Genomic DNA, 19300 nt, shown 5'->3' with positions numbered 1-19300 from the left:
GAGAGACGCCAAGCGTATCTCCAAAGAAACCGGGAAAACTATCATATGATGAAGCTATTGTACCCGGAGCGCTGGCAAGCCATGGCTGCCAAGAAAAGCGCGAGGCAGTCAGCACAGTACTGGGACCGGAAGATAAACCGCCCAGAAGAGCATCGTGAGCTACGGCTCAAGTATAGCTTAGCCGCCGAAACCGAAGAGCGTAAGGCCAAAAAGGCAGCGACATACCGGGACAATGTCGAAAACAAGTTTCACAAGCCCCATTTGCACTTATCGTCCACTTTATCACTGGAGTATGTCTCGCACTGTTTCTGATGCTTGTCATCCTCAAAACACCAATAGAGGCACCCCCTGGATATCAACAGATCCAACCCCTTCCATTGCAGCATTCCAGGGCTCAAAAGGAAACATCATTCCAGTGATGAGGAGGCAACAGAGAGAAAGAAGGCAATGCGTGCGGGAAAAGTAGCAGGGCATCTACAACCCTGGCCAACCTTGCAACCCTTGCTCAGGTACGCATTGGGGCAGAACGGGCAAGACCACTTCTTCTCTTCGGGCTTTGGAGGGGGTGGAAGGCCATCAGCCTTGGCGTCATTGACCTGGTGGGACCACTGCTGGCAATGGCGGTCGTAGTGGCACTTGTAGGCCCAGGACAACGTGCTCAGCCGACCTTGGCCTGGGGGACAAACAGTGCAGCGGTATCGCTGCTCCCGTTGGTGTAGCTTGGGCTCTACGTATGTCCCTGCCACCTTTTGTTGGTGGTCGAGGGTGAGGTTGTGGTCGTCCAAATTTTGTTGCGACTCAAAACTGAACCCACAAGTTGGGCACCGGCCTTGCCAACGTATCTGCTGTCGTGCACTCCATAGCAGATTTACCAGCCCAAGCACAGTTACCACAGATTCCCCCCTTCAAAGCACTGCTCCCCGATCTGCACCCAACAAAAGGAGACCAAACGTTCGGGGTTTCCCACTGCTGCTGGTCGGTATAGATAGAGGTAAAGGTCTTTTGGAGCATTTGGATGCAGCAAGTGCACATTACCTAGTTCCTGCAAAAGGAAAGACGGTTAGTAAAAATTAAAAGGAAAAGGACGAGGAGCTGATCTCATACTCAATCCCGCACGCCTGGATCACCAAGCCTAAAATGCGCTCCGGCTTCTGACGTATGTGCCCGGCATAATACCCCCACGGCCAACCACCCTTCTTCTCGACAAAAACACGATTAAGGACAGGTTTGCTTTTATTAGGCTGTTGGAGCATCCCTATAAAGGCTTTCCTATACTCATCTGCGAGATTGAACTCGCGGAGGAGCCACTGCATCCCGTTGATGTCCGTACTAGGAAGGACCCATTCCATATATAGGGTACCGGCAATCTCAGGCTTGCTCAAGGTATAAACCCGGACGAGGCGTGCAAAAAGTTCGTGAGCGAGAGAGAGCTCGATACCTTGGAGGCTCTCGGGACGAACAGATCCGCCGGACAAGTCAATGTAGACCTTAGATAGAAGTTGCTTCTTGCCGTCCGGTCGTTCGTTACAATGCCGAGGATTGTTGTTAGTTTTGAGAGGGAAGCAGGGAACCCGATCCTCGCGCTTGGGGATAACGTGGCGCTTTTTGACAACGTATTCGGTTCTCTGGACGTCGAAGGGGGACCACGGCGGAATTGTATTGCCATAAGGAAGCGTAGAACTGATAACACCCCAGACGGGGTTATTAGCCCTCAGCTCCTTCTTCTTGTTGACAAGCTGACCGCCTGGTACGTACCTGCTACCCATGCCCACAGTCTTGTGAGGTACTACCCTGTCGTTGGTCGAGTGGTCACTCCGTCCTGTTTTGTTGCTTTGTTGGTGTTGGAAGGAGGCCTTGTGTTGCAAGGGGGTACAGACATCTTCCGCCTTGAATCAAGCAAAAAGAATCATCTGATCTTCAAGTGAAGTGCTTCAGTTCCTAGAACATTTACTCGATATATTATCCAGAATTTGCCAAACATATTCATTGATCCGACGCGTCTCGGGGAAATCTTTCATCGCTTCTAGTTATATCGGTTGAAAACTTGCCTTTGTCGTCTTTGCACTTTGCTCTTTCTCCCACAAAGTAGCGCTGTGGCAATCGCCCCTTCCTCGTCTGGCTCACGGTGCGCCGCCACAAAGATCTTCCCGCGGAAACCCTGAGGAAAATGTGATTCCTTGTGCCTCTTTGCGTCCGGCTCCTCTTCCTCTCCTTCTCCTTCTCTTCTTCGGCCTTCACCGCCTGGGCCTCCCTAGCCTCCTCCCTCTTCTCAGCCCTCTCCATCGTAGCAGCTGGTCGGGTCAATTGCACGTGCGGTGGTGGATGCTAGGGGGGAGTGCTGATAGTGGCCGAGTGAGTTCGCTTCCGGGTGGGAGCGGGAGCAGGAGCCGCGAGGCCACACAGGGATCGCGCGAAGGCGTCCGGCAGGTGGCTCTGTGCTATCTGTCCCGACCGGGGCGACTCCATAACGGCATATCGGAAGCATATGAACTCCAAACAGCACGCTGAGAAAGTTCGTCCCAAGAACGGCGGCGCCCCGAAACCTGTACTTGAACACCGTCGCCTGGCAGCGCGCACCGCCAGAAACCTTGCCGCCGGTACCTTCCGTTGCACCCACTGCAATCCGGACCATGTCTTCGGCACCAAGGCCCACCTAACAAAGCACCTGAACTCCAACAGGCACAAGAAGAGAGTTCAGCAACTCAAGGACCAAGCCCAACTCGAGGACCAAGCCATATAGGCGACTACCCTGCCTCACCAGCTGACCCTTCGACACCGACAACGAGTACGAAGGCCCTACCTTCCAAGAGTGGTGTGCCTACGAATGGGCAAAAGAAAAGAACAAGAGGAACGGACAAAATCCTGGACCTCCTGCAGAGCCTCGAGAAACCTGGCGTTGGACTCCAAAGATTTATTGCTGTTTTGCTTGAGAACGTCGGAAGTGAGTGACTGGTAGGCATTGTGGTATTACCGTAGATCTTGATGGAGAAGGCGCTCTTGATCCTTGATAGCGGTGATCAGTTGTTCCCATACGTTGGATGAAAGGTCTTGGACGAAGCGTGCAAAGCCACCCTGGTGATATGGGAGAACAGTGCGGACCTGGAACTCAAGCAAGTGCTGGTAAAGAGCGATAAATTCATCCTGAACACTCTCCGTCCAGTTTCCGGTAGTGGCAAGCTATCAGCGAGATCCGTCGACTCACACGGCACACATGCCATCGACCCAGCCTTTTTTGGACCTGCCACCATACACTTTCGTCACATCGGCCCTTGGGAACCAGGATCGAGGACTGGTACAGAGTCACCCACCGCCAACAGAAGCAGCACCAACAGCAGCTATGGCAACCACCGGAAGAGGAGAAGAAGTTGGCCCCTCCTCCTCGGAGTCCTCGATGACCATTGTCCTCTTCTTGGCCCGGCCTCCCTCCTTCGCGCTCTTTCTCTTTTTCCTGCCGGCGTCCTCGTTCTTGCCCTGACTGGCATGTGCGCTGTCTTTGGAAGTGGTCTTCTTCGGCCAAAGCGACGGAAGCTCCTTCCTGTACCTCTTGCCAAGTTCGGTATACACATCTATGGGGAGTTGAGACTGCTCGCTCATGGTCTCAAGCTGGGACGCCATCGGGTGTGGTTGATCGCCGTCCTCCGTGGAAGCTTGGCTTCTGGCGAACTCAAAAAATCCATTGGCATTACGAGTACAGTTCGGGCTGGCACGGACGAGTGGAGTCCTTGGGGGCTCAGTGGGTTGCAGACCAGCTTGAACTCCGACAACCACTCTCAGTGCTTTACACGCAGATCATGAGCGACGCCGCCATGAACCTCAAGTTGAGGCGCCGGAATGGGAACAGAATGCCGTGTAATCCAACCCCCTTCGGCGACGCGTGGTGCAGAGACAACTTTACCCAGATGGTGAAAAACACTGCATGGGGCGAGCCCCCCGATCCCGCCGATTTTTACCTCAGCCGGCCACAAGGTGGCGTCGAGAAGCTTGAGGCAGTGCGCAGCCGATGTGTAGAGTAGCCAGAGGACCCTCATGAGGAAGGTGCTGAGTGGCGACAACTCCTTCTTGCTTGTGTTGTTGTGCATCTTGGTTGAGATGATGATGATTGCTGATTGATGAGATGAAAAAGTGGTGTTGCAGTGTGCAAGAACTGATGACAGAATGTTGTTGACTCAGGGGCAGGCCACTCACACTACATTCATGTTCATCCCTCCGGATCAGGACAAAAGGGCTTGCTGGGGAAAATAAGGATCCCCCCCCCCCCCTGCGTTCATCTCGTGACGTTCTTTTCTCTTTTTTTCTTCACCAGCGTTATTATCTTTAACATGGCTCCCATCCCCTACGAATCACGTCATTTTATTTACGCCGAGGGCCTCAGGGCCACCGCTCCCGACACACCCGTATAGGTTGTGGTCGTCGTTGCGGCCAGCGTCTTTTGGGTTCTCGCCCGCCCCAAGGACCTCTGGTGGCCGTTGTAAGTCAACCTCACTCCATCCACAGCCCATATGAGCTAACCAAAGAATTAGTCGGTCACCTGGAGAAATCCGGGCGGAGCTCGAGCGCCTACGAGAGAATCCTCGGCCTGAGGTCCTCCAGCGGCGCAGTATAGTTTTCTTGCATCGCTAGAGAAAAAGGCCTTCACGAAAGTGATCCCGGCACTGGTCCCGACCCTGGGCTCTCGGGTCGTCGGTACCTCTAGATGCACAATGCAAAGCGAGCGGTCGTGGAGACTTCACTCCGACTGCGGTTGCGACTGCCGCATGTGGTTTCTCCTCGGTACCTCTAGTTCCTCCCGGTCGTCACGGCCGGTGTTGTCGGTGATCTATATGACAGGTAGGTAGGTACCTCTATGCAAGGCTAGGCGACAAAACACATCTGGGACCTGAACCTGCTGGAAAACTGCCGTCTGTGTCGACAGTAGCATGAGCAAGCCCGCAGCCCATCACGGGCTGATAAACTGGACTGCTTCCTTCTGTGCGAGAGCTGGAAGAACGTAGAGCTCGGTTTCTTTTAGGAAGATATCGCTTGCTCGGGCATTTTCCCTGGATATGGCAGGGTCGGGGGGTCGAGGTCGGCTGCTGTTGTCCAGGGGCAGTCGAGGTTCCACTTCCGTTGCCGCCCTCCGTGGCCGCCGCGGTCTCTGCAGCAGCCGCCAACATCGCCTGCCGCTTGTGAGGAGGTAGGTATGAACCAATATCGATCGAATGATCCGTCGTCCTCTTCGTCTGTCTTTTTTCTTTTCTGGCTTGCTCTCCCATAGGTAATTTCTTACCGCGAAGTCCTTTCTCTCAGGCCTGCCCGCCCAACGGGCCTTCTTGCCATTCGCTATGGTGGTCTAGTTGTCTTTGACCCAACTGGTCTTGAAAGCAAGTCTCCTTTTTTTGTCCACGGGTGAGTAACGGACCTTGGAAGGATCCTGTTTGACAAGGGCATGCATGCTGGCGTCCGCCATGATTTGGCAGTACAAATCTAGACAGCAGTCAGTTATGGTCAATATCTCACAGGCATTTCTGGCATACGTACTCTGCAGCCGCTCTTGGGCGTTTGAGTTACACTTGTTCAGTATAACGTAATCCGCTGGCTCTGGAAATCTCTGGAACGGGCCATAGTGATCTCTTATGACTCCGTTTGGGGTGATCTCCATGTCCCATTGTCCAGACGCGTTAAGTGCAACAATGGTTACACAGATGGAGGTGTGTTTGTTGACTTGTTGATGTTGTTGTTGCCGGTACCTAGCTCGGTGCTGGGTGTCGGAAAGAGAGACAAGAAGACGGGATCTGGGCGTGGGAGGATGAGTCTAATATACTGGCGAATATGCCGAAAGAATGATGGTAGAAACTTCTCGTGTGAGGGATGGCCCTAACAATCAATTCGAAGAAGGATGCTAGAAAGATGTCTGGATGGTTGTGTTGTTGGAGGGGAAGAAAAGCGACGGCAAAGGAAGAGTTGGAGCTTGAAGCTTTGAGGGTTTGATGGATGTTGCTTTGGTTGCAAGGGAGACTGAAGTTCTTTTGGAAAGTGATGTGAGGTGAGGTACTTGTAATTGAACAACCGGAGCTTGACATCCGTCGTGTGTTCTTTCCCAGCATGGGTGACCGGGACCGTTCTACGGGCAAGTGCCTCTATGTCAACTTCGGTTCGTTAAAAAGCTCATTGACTTCTTCTTCAATGCAGTCTAACGCGCTATCAACCTCGGCTTCGTCGTCCGAGTCTCCAGTTAGATCAATAACCGGATGACCACCGGGTTCGGGTCCGGTTGGAGCGGAAGGAGCATGCGTAGAAGAAGCACCGTGATACAGTACTTAGAGGTAGTGGGATGCCGACTGGAGAGAGTGGGAGACCCCGCGAAGGGTGGGAAGATACACAAAGTAAGAAGGTCGAAGCAAGCATAACACAATCCAGCAGCCGCGTTATAAACCAAAAGCAAAAATAAAGAAGGAACGAATTATCTCAGCATTCAGACCTCTCTTTCTTCGTTCGGATATTATAGGTACGTACCCCTGGCAACTGTCAGACCCACCCGGACCCGCTTTTTTTCTCAAAACTCTCGAAAGAGAGGTCTAAATTCCCGATTAGTATTAATTCGTTTCATAATAATATCCCCTATACAAATCGGAAAAATAGCTTTAACCTTTTCTCGATGCAAATTACTAACTCTAAAGGGAAAGAAACTAAAATACCCTTAGAGGTAGAACTTTTCTCTAGCTTTCTAATAATACTACTTTTTCCTTAGTCTGGTATTAAAGAGTATTAACCGTAATACCCATCCTTAAAAACGCTTCGTAACAATATCCTTTTTTTGGACATTTTCCCAAAGATAGGCATTACCATTACCACTTTTCTTTATCCAAATTTGATGTAACCTATATTATTGGAAAGAGAATCCAAAGTTCCACTTTCAAGTGCATTCTGAATATTTTCTTCCAAATAATAATATTATAATTAAGGAATATTTTTTTTTAGCTAGTTATTAACCTCTATCCAGTTCCCATCAAATTGTAAACTCAGACCTCCCTTTCAGGAATTCTAAAAAAAGTGGGCCTGCCAAACGATAGCTGTCAGCCAGGTACGTACCTATGAGATCCGAACGAAGAAAGAGAGGTCTGAGCGCTGAGATAAGGAACGAAAAGGTTTGGTGGTGTTTTGTTGAAGCATCGACAGTCGTCGTTGTAAAAGGCATCCCCACAGCGCCAAGAACAGCATCGTGATAACCTCCTTAAAGTGGGTCACAAAAGCGGGGCAACAGCAGACATCGTATCGTATCGTAGGCCTGCCTCACTGCATAAAAACCGCAAAAATGAAGTCTCCTTCGGTAAGGATCGAACTTACAGCCTCCAGATTAACAGTCTGACGCGCTAGCCAATTGCGCCACGAAGGAATAATGCCCAGCAAACCATTTCGCCACGGATTAACCCGCGATTTGGCGCCAGGCGACATTGTGTATTTGCACTACCTCTACCTAGTCCTTATATACCCCAACTCAATCAACTCAACCGCAACTTGACAAAACTAAACAAAAGTGCCGAACAAACTCCCAACTCAACTCACAGCTTCATTACTGTGTAAGACAACGAAACGACGGGCTCATTTCCCTTGTCTTTTTGACATTTATTTATTTTTGCCTTTGCCTTTGCCTTTGCTTCTATCTATACATGATAAGGAGAAAGGATCTGTACTACTCAATTTCTTTTCTCTTTCTGCTTTCTGCTTTCTGCTTTCCATTCTTGACTTCCTGACTTCCTGTGCACTTACCTATCCGTCCAATCTCGGCTTATCGCTTCGCAGTTCGCACCTCACATCTCCAAATCTCCAAGTCGTTCGTTGCGTTCATTCGTCCTTCCATCTCGCTCTGTCTCGCTCTGTCTAGGTAGCGACAGACAGCACCTTTTGATGCACCGACTTTAGGCCGACGAAAGAATACATGAGGGATGATCTACTTTTTACGTATAGCTTTCTTCATTCCATGCAGAGCTCCTCCGATGAGGTACCTACCCTTTCACCCTTTCTTTCTTCATCATTCTTCAACTCCCTGGCTGGCGATCCTCCTCCCTTGCTTCCACCCATCTGCTCATCTACACTACTGAACCGTCGACAAGGGGCGGCAGGACGGCAGGGCGGGGCGGGTATCGATCTTCAGCAATGCTGCAGAATGAACAAAGATCCATCCCTCCGATCGGTACCTGCATTGAAGTTCTACCTACGTAGCTCACTGGCGCCATCAACGTCAACTTATCATCCTCACCTCGGGATGCAACGGAGACAAGTCATTTTGAATACTACTTATCATTCTTCAAGCTATCAGAAAGCTTACTGAACCTAGCTAGCTAGCATCAACACTGTACAAATAATCCCAAGCATTTGTTCGTCAAACTCCAGTACTCCGTGATTCGAACCGAAGCAGAACATCCTCCAATCCATGATATATCCATCATTTCCATTTCCACAAGGCATGAATAAACGCCTGTAAACTCCATCCACTTCCACACAGCATAGCTCGTTCTCAGCTTTCAGCTTCCAGTTTCCGAGGACGCATGCTCCTATGTGATAGGCACTGTTGTAGACAAGTACTGTACTAATCCATCCATCGATATTTTCCGATGATGGTGATGATGACGATGTCGTGACATAGGTCGATCGAGGGTTGCGCTCGACTTAACGAACGACGGAGGAGGTTTCATCCCAAAACCACTAGCATTCAGCAACATCCACCTCCTCCAAGACACTCTCACGTACAGGCGAGGACGGCGCGCTCTGCTGATCCTTCGCGCTCTCGCTCTCCCAGAGCTCAAAGCTCTCACCCGTGCCCTCAATCGGTTCCAAAACCGCAGCCTTGACCGGTCCGTCGTGGACGCCCATAACACCATCGATGCTATCCACCTCGTCGGAGTCGCTGCAGGAGCTGGTGTCGGCTTCGTCAGCTTCATCGTCCTCAAAGTTGTCGACGAAAATCTGGGGAATGTCGCTGCGTTGCTTCTCGCTGTCCTCCTCTTGTGCCTCGTCAGTTTGAACCGCGGGGCCAGCAACAGTAGCAGCAGCATCATCCTCATCGCCCGGCACCACAAAGAAATCCTCATCATCCGTTCCCTCAGGCCAGAAATCCTGGCTGTCCATCTCCTGCAGCGGACCCCTGTTCTTCTCCACAATCATGTCATCCGCATCCGAACCTGCATTCGAGTCTGCACCTCGTGTCGAAGGAGTTCGTGCGGACTGGGTCTGGCTGACATCATCGGTAGGCGGCACGTTTTCCTTGTCGCGTCCCTCTGCGCACTCGCGCGTCTCGCGCTTTTCGGTCTCTTCGTCGCTGCTGATGTCAAGGACGCAGGTGCTGTGCTGCAGTAGGTTGGTCATTTCCTGCTCGGGGGTGTCCTCATGGATATCGAAGAACCAGTCAGACTTCATGGCTGAGGGGAAGAAGGATTCGGCTTTGGTGGTGCTGGATTTTGTTGACTTGGTTTCGCGAAGGCCGCCGGAATAGCTGGGGATGGTACCCTTGAGGGCGGCATCGAGGGAGAAAGGTGCAGAAACTCCTCCAAACGAGGGGGGGTCGACGCGTTGGGTGCGGCGCTTGGAAAGGATACCGCCCTTCTTGGAGCCGCGAGTGGGAGATCGGCCAGCGGAGGTGGTGAGAGTTGTGGAAGTGGCAATGCGAGTGTTAAGACGGATCTGCTGGGACTTGGCTTGGAGGATGTGCCTGTGCTGGGTGGATGTGTTGCCGAGAATGCTCTTTCCGAGAGAGATGACTGGTGTGCTGGCCTTCTTGAGTACAAACTGGGAAGGCTTCATGATGTTGGAGTGTGACGACTTTGCCCGCTTCGAGAACATGCTGGGGTCGACATTTTCGGCATCATCAAGGGGATCAACCTCGGCGGCCTTCCTTTTGGTAGAGAGGGCTAGAAGATGGTGTTAGCTATGCGGTATTCCAGGTGCATCGACACATTGATGTAGAAGGCAAACTGATAAGGAGACAAAAACGGCATAGACTGAATAAGAGAGGTGCAATCCAGGCGGCAGTAGAAAGCGAAAGACAAACTTACCATTCTGTCTGTTCTTCAAACTCGTCAGTCCCGACAACCTCCCCTCACTCAGGGGAGCAAACGGTTGACGACTAACGGCAGCCATTGTGGTTTGCCTTGTGATGGATGGTAAAATAATATTGTCAGGGGAAGAAAAGAGCTGACAGCTGCGGAGTTAAAAAGGTGCAAGGTACACACGAACGCCGCGCGCTGTTTCGCGGAAGCGCGGTAGCGTCGGGTATGACGGAAGTTGCCAGGCGTGGTCCCGCGAATCTTCGTGTGGGTTTCGCTGCTGCTTCGCGTATTGTGAAGGAGCGGGCGTAGAACAGGCGCAGAACCCGAACCCAAAGAAAAGGAATGCAAAAGGTACAGGCAATCGCCGAGACAAGGGGGGCAGGGCCAAGACAGGGGCTTGGCTCAATGTGCCCAGGAGAGGAGAGGGAAAAATGCGGGGGTTGCGTGTGGTTGAGGTTTGAGGTACAGATCCAACCGTTGGACGTGCAGAAGAAATGATCTCTTATCCTCCTTCTGCCACAGGTTGTATCTTTCGACTTGGTCTTGCTTCCGGGAGGGATGCAAAGAAACGAGCAATATGTTCGAGATTGAGATAGAAGAGTTGATGCTGAAGAAGAGAGGAAGAGGAGCGGCAAGAAGACGACCGATAGTCGAGGGATACGAGCGACTCTTATCGAAATTCGCAAATACGAGTACCAGTCGCAAGTACCGGTATCTTTTGGAAAGATAGAGGATGTCTGTAAGTCGGGCTGGTGGCCTGGTGTTCTGTCGGATTGGTGCGATGGTCTCGTCCAATGCGATTCGCTGTCTATAAGGCGCAAGTTCGAAACTGCCTTGGCTTTCAAGATGGTGGTGATCGTCGCAAGTTGGGAGGTTGAATGTCAAGGCAACACTACAATCTGCGACTGCATAACTGTTAGCGCAGTACTTGTGCGATGGATGGCTGCCTCTACGTTCTACGTAGCGTCGCAACGGGAGGTTTCCTCCCCGAGAGACATACTGAGATACCCGACCGGCTTGATATTACTTTCGGGATTGATTCTACGACCAATTGTGTGTTTCGGGTACGTCGGCCTGAAGTCGAGTGTCGCAGTCGTTGACCTGGTATCGTTCTGTCGGGCAACGGCTACGAGTTGCGAGTCGGTGATAGTTGGATGTCGAGAGACGTCGACAGTGGCGGACCGGCGGAAATCGGATTGGATTGACTGTCGGGTACCGAATGACTATGCGAGTCTTGTCGAGTCGGTATCGTACCTAGGTGTAGGTAGGATAATTCGTTCGTATGTATGTCGGCGACCGTAGATTGGGCGACAAGATATTGTCGATGCAGCTCACGAGAAGGAGGCTCCCGGATAGGGCAGGGGGAAAAGAGTGAAAAATAAGGTGATGGATTGAAGCTGTGTGTGTGTGGGAAGACTGGTCACCGGCGGTCGGGTAATCGGGTGTTACAACTGGGCAGCCAAGTGAATTGGTCGAAGGGCACCTGGAACCTGAAGTGTCCTTCCCTCTGGTGGATTCTCAGGTTCTCTTCCCCGTTCTTTCCTGTGGGGTGGAAGGCTGAACCTGAAGAGACACTGACGGTTGTGAATGGCCACTGGTCGGCTTCACACAGTGAACCTGGCGTGCCTTTTTCGTGGTAAAACACCATTTCTCAACGCGCGCCGTCGCCATTTTCTTCCAATCAGAACGTGCGACGGAATCGCGGGAGCGGAGGAGGAAGAGGCGTCTAGAGGCGCAAGGGACCGCAGAGAGGTCAGTGTCATCCCTGTGCCACTTTAACAGACCTCCCAGAGAAGAATGCGCTGTGGAAATTGTTTAAGTGCCTGCAGATGGTCTCAATCCTTCCCCCCTGCCCCAAGACCCAAGTACTTCTTTAAGAGCTTGCAGATGGTGTACTATGTAGACCAAGAAGAAATGGAGGGTCTGGATCAGGTCGTCCGCCCATCCATCCATCAAAGTTGAGGTATTCAATGCGCTTCAGTGTCAGTGTCTGCACACCATCTCGACATTTTCTTGTACGTACCGTGCATCCGTCTGGCGGGCTGCCGTACAAGTTGAGTGGCCGCCTCCAAGAAATCAATTAACTTGTGGGCCAATGGCAACGCGTGTTGCCTTCCCACACGCCCGCGGGGAACACCGCACCGCGTCTCGGGCCATCGCAGAAATGCAAAAGGGCAGCCAGTGTCTGGCCCGTACAATTAATGCAGCATTTTCTGGTCTTTCATCAGGGAGCAAGATATCAGTCCGTGGAATTCCCGAACCCAATGCGCCCTTCCTTTTCATCGGGCAAGATGACGTCGGCTGGCGGGCTGCTCAGAAAATGTCCATTCTCGTGCTTGAGCAGAGGCAAGTATCCGGGCCGTAGAGGTCCTCAACTTCTCTAGCTCCCCGGCGATGGCATACAATCATCTCTTACCAACGACCTGTTAGCCAAGTTCAAACATAAGACTGCTCGCGGTTCCCTATCAGATCTCATCGCGGTTCACCACTTCACGAGTCTTGTACTCCTCTAGCGCCCAATCCTGCGCCCCGGATTACCTCTCTCTTCGTGCCTCGAGGTGTCTCGACCTGCTGTGCGGTCACATTTGGACAGCGGTACACAAGATCTCGCTGAACTGGTAGTTGAACCTGATACTCGAACAGACTTGCCTACTGTGTAGTGTTCGACGACATTTGATGTTGATGGACTCTGTACCTCTATGGCCGCGAAGGGCGTTAGGTCAAGGCATTATCTGCAACCACTTTAACCATCTGCAAGCACTTTAGCTCTTGAGACATTCATTGCTCCCCCATTGCTCGGTGTTGCGGAAACACCTCGCCTTGTCTCACTTATTCGCAGATCTTTCGTAAGGTGGTAATGCTGGTACTGTTATCCCTGATACATGTCTAGGACATTGTGTCGGCATTGCCCCTTGGACGTTGATGGGCAGACATCCTTGATCATGAAAGCTGCTGGACAACCAAGTGGCATGCCCCTTGCGCGGCTCTTCGGTTGGACTTCGTTCGAACTTGAGTTGTCCTTTCGTGAAAGAAGCCAAACTTCATGTAGTAGAAGGACATTAATGCCATATCGGGCCTGTTTATCATGCGGATTCTTATGAAAAAGACGGGCGAACTTCGCAGTGTTTGTCTCCTGGTGACATGTTCGAGGGGATGGAGGCGCAATGTAATACAACCCTAACCCTCACCGTGATCAAGCAGAAGGCCGCCCCTGAATGCCCTCTCTAGCAATGACAGCGAAGTTTCGAGTACTCCCGTGTTCGCGAGCTTGACTGTATCCGAGAAGCAAAGTTGTAGGCCCGAGTTTCCCCTTAACATCTGCTTGTACTGTAACGGTCGCTCCCAGCACTCGTGGGTAAGGCTAGAGATGATGCCAGCGTCAGACGATCCAACTCAACTCCGGGGGGCAAAGGGGCATCATGCAAGCCAACCGCTACAGCACTCTCACTTCCCCGCGGTGGTTGTATGCAAAGCAGTGATGACAGAAGCGCCCACTCAAGCCATCTCGTACCACCTGGCAACCCCCGGTTAGCGTTCCCGGGGACATGGCTCGCTCACTCAGAATGCACGTCTGGGCCGGTGTGATAAGCCTCGCAGCAGCATCTCTATGCGATCTGGGCTTCGTGGCACCTCTGCTGAAGCTTCCTTGTCCTCTGTAGAAGCTCCATGCTGGTTCAAGTGAGCTTTGATGTCGATTTTCTCGTCTCCTCGTCCTGTAGCTCAGATGTGATGATGCCCAAAGCTCTCCTGAGGCAGTTTCATTACTTCAGTCACGTATTGAAAGTGGCTGGAGCAGATGATATCTCTCCCGAAGTCCAGAAGCAGCTGGAACAGTCAACTGGAGACGTGCCACGAAGCGAGACAGAGACTGTGATCGCAGCACACAGTCCTTCAGCTCGACGGTGGTGGTCGACAGATGCATGAATATTGAGCGTGGATGGACGTCTTTCGTCGCCTGGTCTATCTGGATGCGAGAGTCCTATTTCCGGTGGCGAATCCCAGCATCTCAGACTGATCTCCGCCTGTAAACCAGCGTATCGGCCCTCCTGCGCAAGCTGATGCTCTTGACGGTTAGGCACAAGCGGGGAGAACTGACAGATAGTACCACGTGGTTGACACTCGGGCACTCATGACGCTGTCGGGAGGTGGGAAGTAAGGCCTGGATCGCTGCAGGATGGCGTACCCACAGCTAGGGCAGTGGGTGAGCTAGGTCGCCTGTCTTGGTTGCCGAGATCCTTTTGCAGAGCGTCTCCGGCTGGGGAGCCTCGAGCCAGTCGGTGTTATCGTCGCCAATTCTCGTTCAATGGGCGGGCAACCAAAGGGCATGTTATCTGCGTCCTTCTCGTCGAAGTCCCGGTCGATGACTTGAAATCATCAAGTCTACGACCTCGCATGTCCTTCACGGTGGTCATCTCAAGACACGTCATGGCCGTAGGGCCGACGGGTGAGGAGAAGGACACTGAAAATACGCCGGCGCAAAATCTAGGCCTTGTCAGCGGCAGTTTTCATGCAGGACATCGCAGATTTGACGCTTACCCGGTATGACAAGGAAGGCCCTGGGAGGATGGATGATAGCCCAGCATGGTGACCAATGCAAAGACTTGCTCAGTTCATAGCCCAAGACACCAAACCTCAAAGGTTCTCCCACTGCAACTCAATGTTCATGATCAGTGGATCGACGCTGTCGGACTTGGCTCGTACTGATGATGGTTTCGAAGAATGCCGGAGGGTGACGAAGGCCTGATGAACTGCACAGGGACATTTCCAGCAAGGAGTTGGATATTTTCAACCACTCATAAGCAGCCAAAATGATCTGAAAATGCATGGCATGGGGAGGTGGGTAAGAGATCGTTTTGTGGTTGCCTCCATCAACTTTGGGTACTTAAACATTGCTTGAATTCTGTACTTGGTCCGCACTCGGGGACAGAACGGGTTCAACGGCTCGAACGGCTCCAAGTATCCGAAATGTGTTGAAGTGCTTTCCCACTTGGGATCATGTCCCAACATTGGGGGGTCATATCAACAGTTTCCGGACTGCATGCGACTTGAAAGGGACAAGTTTTGCTCCAGTGACAGAAGGATAAGCATCAAGCAAAGCAGTCAAGTTGCGTGCCAGGTACCCACGAGAGTCTGTCGAGGTGTGACGTTCATCACCAAACTGAACTTTTGCGACACATGTTCAGTCCAAATTCGGAGTACAGGTCTTTTTCCATGGGAATTCCAGGCTTGGTGAAATGGGGTCCTGGTTCAACCGTTACTTGAGCGCGAACTGGTATCGCCAAGCTCGAAGCTGGAGGCCGGATGTTTCGTGGAACTTTAGGTCTTCAAGGTCGACATGAACGAATTGGTGATGGACAGATGACCAGAGAGAAAATGCGTCTGTAGAAAGATGAAATCTTTCAAAAACAGAAAGATCTCTAATCTGAAAACCGTGCCCACCATCACCGCGTCTCCTAGGCGTTGAAGGAAGTCGCAACCCAAAGTGGAAATATTATGATGCCCGGTCACAAAGCGTGCAAGGTTGGCAGCTGCGAGACATATCGCAGCACTTTTCTGTCACCTGCCCATCAACAACCTACCCACGGCAGGCGCACTGCCTGCCCTACAGCGCTGTGAGCTGACCTGAGACAGTGCGCACCTTCCCCCATTGTCCACTTACAACTGCAGCTTCCACCCCGCGAACCTTGCTGTCCCACTCCGTCATCTTATCTCGCCGATAAGAGCTTCGAGTCCATCACGGCCCCCTCCCGTCATCGCATCAACACTCCCATCAATTCAATCCAATCTTCCAGTTCCACCCTCTAAACTACTTGTCAATCATCCCTTCAGTCTGTCTCAAGATCAATTGACACCTCACACACGCATAACCCCGGAAGCACACCACACAATGGCCACCCAAACCGACCCAACACCAACCACCCAGTATGGCGGCAACAACATCGCCCGCGGCGCCCTAATAGTCGTCGAAGGCCTCGACCGCAGCGGCAAAACAACCCAAGTCAAGCTTTTAGAGGAACGCTTCCTCAAAGCCGGGAAGAAAGTCAAGACCATGCGATTTCCCGACCGAACCACGCCCATCGGCCAGATGATCGATTCGTACCTCAAGTCCCAGGCGCAAATGGATGATCATGTTATTCACTTGCTGTTCAGTGCGAATCGGTGGGAGGCTGTGTAAGTAAAGTTCTTGTTTTTTATGTCCTCTTCTTTTCCTCTTCTCCCTCCCTTATTTCCTCGTTCCTCCGTTCCTCCTTTGTTTGTCCCCATTGTGCACCGACAGACACCAAATGAAGACTAACAAGTCTAATAAACAGAAAAACGATTACCTCAGAACTAGCGCAGGGCACCACCCTCCTCCTCGACCGCTACTACCACTCCGGCATCGTCTACTCCGCCGCGAAACAAAACCCCTCCCTCTCTTTATCCTGGGCGCGCGCCCCCGAAATCGGTCTCCCGCGTCCCGACCTGGTTCTCTTCCTAGACCTAGACGAAGAACAAGCGCGCTTGCGCGGCGGGTGGGGCCACGAGCTCTACGAAAAAGCGGAGATGCAACGACGAGTAAGGGAGTTGTTCTGGGGATTGTCACTGGGGAGGGTAGGGACGGTGACGGTGCCTGTTGGTGGTGTTGGGGCTCTGGGTGGTGCTGGGACGGGTGGAAAAGGGGATGGGGAGGTAAATAAGAGGGAAGCGGTCATGCTCGCCGAAGGGCCAACGGAGATGGAAGAGGTGGCGGTTGGTGCGCCAACGCCCCTAGCTGGAGCCGCGGGCGGTCAGCATATTGACAGGGAGTATGCGTTTAGGCAGGAGGAGGAGGATTTGCATGTTGTTGATGCGAGCGCGAGCGTGGAGGAGGTGGCGGAGGAGGTGTGGAAGGTGGTGAGTGCGCGGGTGGAGGCGGTGGAGAGGGGGGAGGTTGGGAAGGTTGCTAGGAGGGTGTTGTGATGCGGATGAGCAGTGGTGTTGGCGTTTGGGAGTTTGGTTTCTGGATATCACGTATTGGCCATGAAGTATGGACGGGAATGAGAATAACGCGTCCATTTGACCGCGATCATTCGCGATGGACCACGCAGTAATGAGTTGAGTGGATCTACTTCATTGTCTAAGAGATCTATGTGCATCCCGCCGATAGTATAAGTGTCAAACCATCTCTTCCTTTCTTCTCTTCCAAAACTGCAATATCCTTGTGAAGCGTCGTCCAACGATGGAGAGAAAATGTTGATGCATTATGTTGAAAGCAACCAACATGCCGAACGACAAAGGGGATATGAAGATGTGATTATATAGACAAGAAGACATGCCAGCCAGCCACGTTTTGGTAATGAGAAAAGAATTTTCGCCGCCCACCTTGATGTTGAGATCCTCGCTGTTATGATTTTTGTCCGGGTGAAACCCCCCTTGAACGCCAGATTTGATGCAAAAATGTTTGCATGCTCCAAAGACAGATGTGAAAAAATGGCTCGCCGTTGAGGCAGATCCTTGGTGTGTGTTAAAATCCCAGTCCCTTTTTGTACTTTTCCTCCTTTTCCCTTTTCCCTTCTCTTTTGTTGAAACCAGTGTCCCCAGCCAGAATATGCCGCGCTCGACTAACGGGATATATCCGGAAGAAGAACGATTGCCCTTCTGCTCTGCCTTTTAAAAACTCTGAAAGCCAGCCAAAAGCTTAACGGTTGACGCCAATCAAGCTCAAGAACTCGAGCCTCGTCTTCTCCCTCGACTCAAAGCACCCCAAGACACAGCTGGTAATGGTACTGCTCGTCGTCTTCTCGACACCTCTCATGACCATGCACAAATGGCTGCTCTCCATGACAACCGCGACACCCTGGGGCTTGAGAATTTCCATAATAGCATTCGCCACCTCCTTGGTCAACCGCTCCTGAATCTGCAGCCGGCGCGCAAACAGCTCCGCAATCCGCGGCAGCTTGCTAATCCCGATCACCGCGTTACTGGGGATGTACCCGATATGCATCTTGCCCGTAAACGGAACCAGATGATGCTCGCACATGGAAAAGACCTCAATGTCCTTGACGATCACCATCTCGTTGTGGCCCTCCTGGAAGATGGCCCCGTTGACGATGTCGCGCACGTTCTCCTGGTAGCCCTTTGTCAGGAAGAGCATGGCCTTGGCGTAGCGCTCAGGCGTGGCTAGGAGACCTTCGCGGTCCGGGTCCTCGCCGAGGCATTCGAGCAGGGTGCGGACGGCGCCCTTCATCTTGTCTAGGCGCTCCTGCTTTTGGGCTTCGGTCTCCTCGAGACGCTCGCGGGTGCCGCGCGAAGGGCGACTTAGTCCGTCGAAGTCGATGACGGGCGAAGGGGAGCGGGTCACGGAGGTGGATGGGGAGACTTCTTCGGTGATGGTGGGGGGAGCGGCGACCGCGGCGGCGGTAGAGGAGGTCTTTCTCTTCTTTTTCTTGGAGGGCGACTCTTCGGGCTTGTCGGACGGGTCGCGGGCGGGCTTGCTGACGCTGGATCGCCTCTCGCCGCTCGAGAGAGCGCGCTTCTTGCTGCTGCTGGACTTGTCCTTGCTGCTCTTCTTGTCCTTCTTGTTGGTGCCGTTGGCGATGGGGGAAACGACGGAGCCCGAGGGGCTGTCGGAGTCGTCGCGTGTCGTCTCTTGGGCCATTGTGAATGTGTTGTGTGGTAGATGGTAAGTGGTAGGTATAGGGTGATAAAGGGTGGTGATAAAGGGTGGTGTTTCGGTAGCAATTGGTTGCGTGGAGGAAAGAAGGAAAGGCAAGAAGGAAGTCAATTGCCAGGCGTGACTCTTGCAATGGGTTGCGACAAGATGGGCCTTGTCGAGTATAAAAGTATGGTGGGGTGGGTGGTCAAGGAAAGTCCTGACTCTTGCGGCAACTCGAATGTTTCGTTGGTCCAGGGAAGAAGGGAAAATAAAATCGGGGACTTGGACGGCTGGAGGCGGAGGAGTGGAGATTTTGAGCGCCGATTCCAGGAGGGCAACCAACAGTTTTTGGGGATCTAGACGCGCTAGACCCAACCAGGCCTATTAGTCTTATCTTATCGCCGTTGACGTCAACTTCGCTGCAGGGCAGAGCCTGCGTTCTGGACTGATTCTGGGGACGAAACGGGGCTCGTCGGGGTTCAATGTGGATTCACCGTGGATGAACGGCGGTCTCGATGAGCGATGTTCGGGTTTGGATGATGGAATCCGTTTGTTTCACTTTTGCCACTTGATCTGGTCAAGGGCCGCAAACCAGTTTGTCACTGCGACCGCATCGTGCATTTCTGTCGAGTCGGTGCATGGTCTGACATTCAAACAAGCTTCA

General features: G+C 52.4%; 5 protein-coding genes and 1 non-coding gene across 6 annotated transcripts; 1 reads left to right on the top strand and 5 right to left on the bottom strand.

The window, feature by feature from the left end:
- Positions 1 to 673: 673 nt before the first annotated feature.
- Positions 674 to 1986, bottom strand: B0H65DRAFT_89036 (uncharacterized protein). Its single transcript, XM_062831531.1, has 3 exons — positions 1756 to 1986; positions 1105 to 1680; positions 674 to 1042 (listed from the first exon to the last, which is right to left on the bottom strand). The coding sequence occupies exons 1-3, from the start codon at positions 1764 to 1766 to the stop codon at positions 1036 to 1038; spliced, it is 594 nt and encodes a 197-aa protein (XP_062683763.1). The 5' UTR covers positions 1767 to 1986; the 3' UTR covers positions 674 to 1035.
- Positions 1987 to 3300: 1314 nt separating this feature from the next.
- Positions 3301 to 4079, bottom strand: B0H65DRAFT_545591 (uncharacterized protein; the record flags this gene model as incomplete). Its single annotated transcript, XM_062829390.1, has 2 exons — positions 3301 to 3603; positions 3951 to 4079. The coding sequence occupies 2 exons, from the start codon at positions 4077 to 4079 to the stop codon at positions 3301 to 3303; spliced, it is 432 nt and encodes a 143-aa protein (XP_062683762.1).
- A 3219-nt stretch (positions 4080 to 7298) lies between these two features.
- B0H65DRAFT_t72 lies at positions 7299 to 7372 on the bottom strand. Its single transcript has one exon. It is a non-coding gene; the product is annotated as a tRNA-Asn (tRNA).
- A 1310-nt stretch (positions 7373 to 8682) lies between these two features.
- Positions 8683 to 10113, bottom strand: B0H65DRAFT_439506 (uncharacterized protein; the record flags this gene model as incomplete). Its single annotated transcript, XM_062825421.1, has 2 exons — positions 8683 to 9884; positions 10029 to 10113. 2 exons carry the CDS (start codon positions 10111 to 10113, stop codon positions 8683 to 8685), a joined length of 1287 nt encoding a protein of 428 aa, XP_062683761.1.
- Positions 10114 to 15676: 5563 nt separating this feature from the next.
- B0H65DRAFT_517771 (thymidylate kinase-domain-containing protein) lies at positions 15677 to 16961 on the top strand (the record flags this gene model as incomplete). Its single annotated transcript, XM_062828684.1, has 2 exons — positions 15677 to 16193; positions 16334 to 16961. The coding sequence occupies exons 1-2, from the start codon at positions 15910 to 15912 to the stop codon at positions 16959 to 16961; spliced, it is 912 nt and encodes a 303-aa protein (XP_062683760.1). The 5' UTR covers positions 15677 to 15909.
- A 706-nt stretch (positions 16962 to 17667) lies between these two features.
- On the bottom strand, positions 17668 to 18889 carry B0H65DRAFT_88822 (putative GTP cyclohydrolase I). The gene has a single exon (XM_062831528.1). It carries the CDS (start codon positions 18637 to 18639, stop codon positions 17680 to 17682), a length of 960 nt encoding a protein of 319 aa, XP_062683759.1. The 5' UTR covers positions 18640 to 18889; the 3' UTR covers positions 17668 to 17679.
- Positions 18890 to 19300: the final 411 nt, after the last annotated feature.

This window comes from Neurospora tetraspora, assembly GCF_033439725.1.
Source record: "Neurospora tetraspora strain CBS 560.94 chromosome Unknown B0H65scaffold_2, whole genome shotgun sequence".
Classification (NCBI taxonomy): domain Eukaryota; kingdom Fungi; phylum Ascomycota; class Sordariomycetes; order Sordariales; family Sordariaceae; genus Neurospora; species Neurospora tetraspora.
The sequence above is the reverse complement of the archived record's forward strand: the minus strand, read 5'-3'. Positions and strand labels throughout refer to the sequence as shown.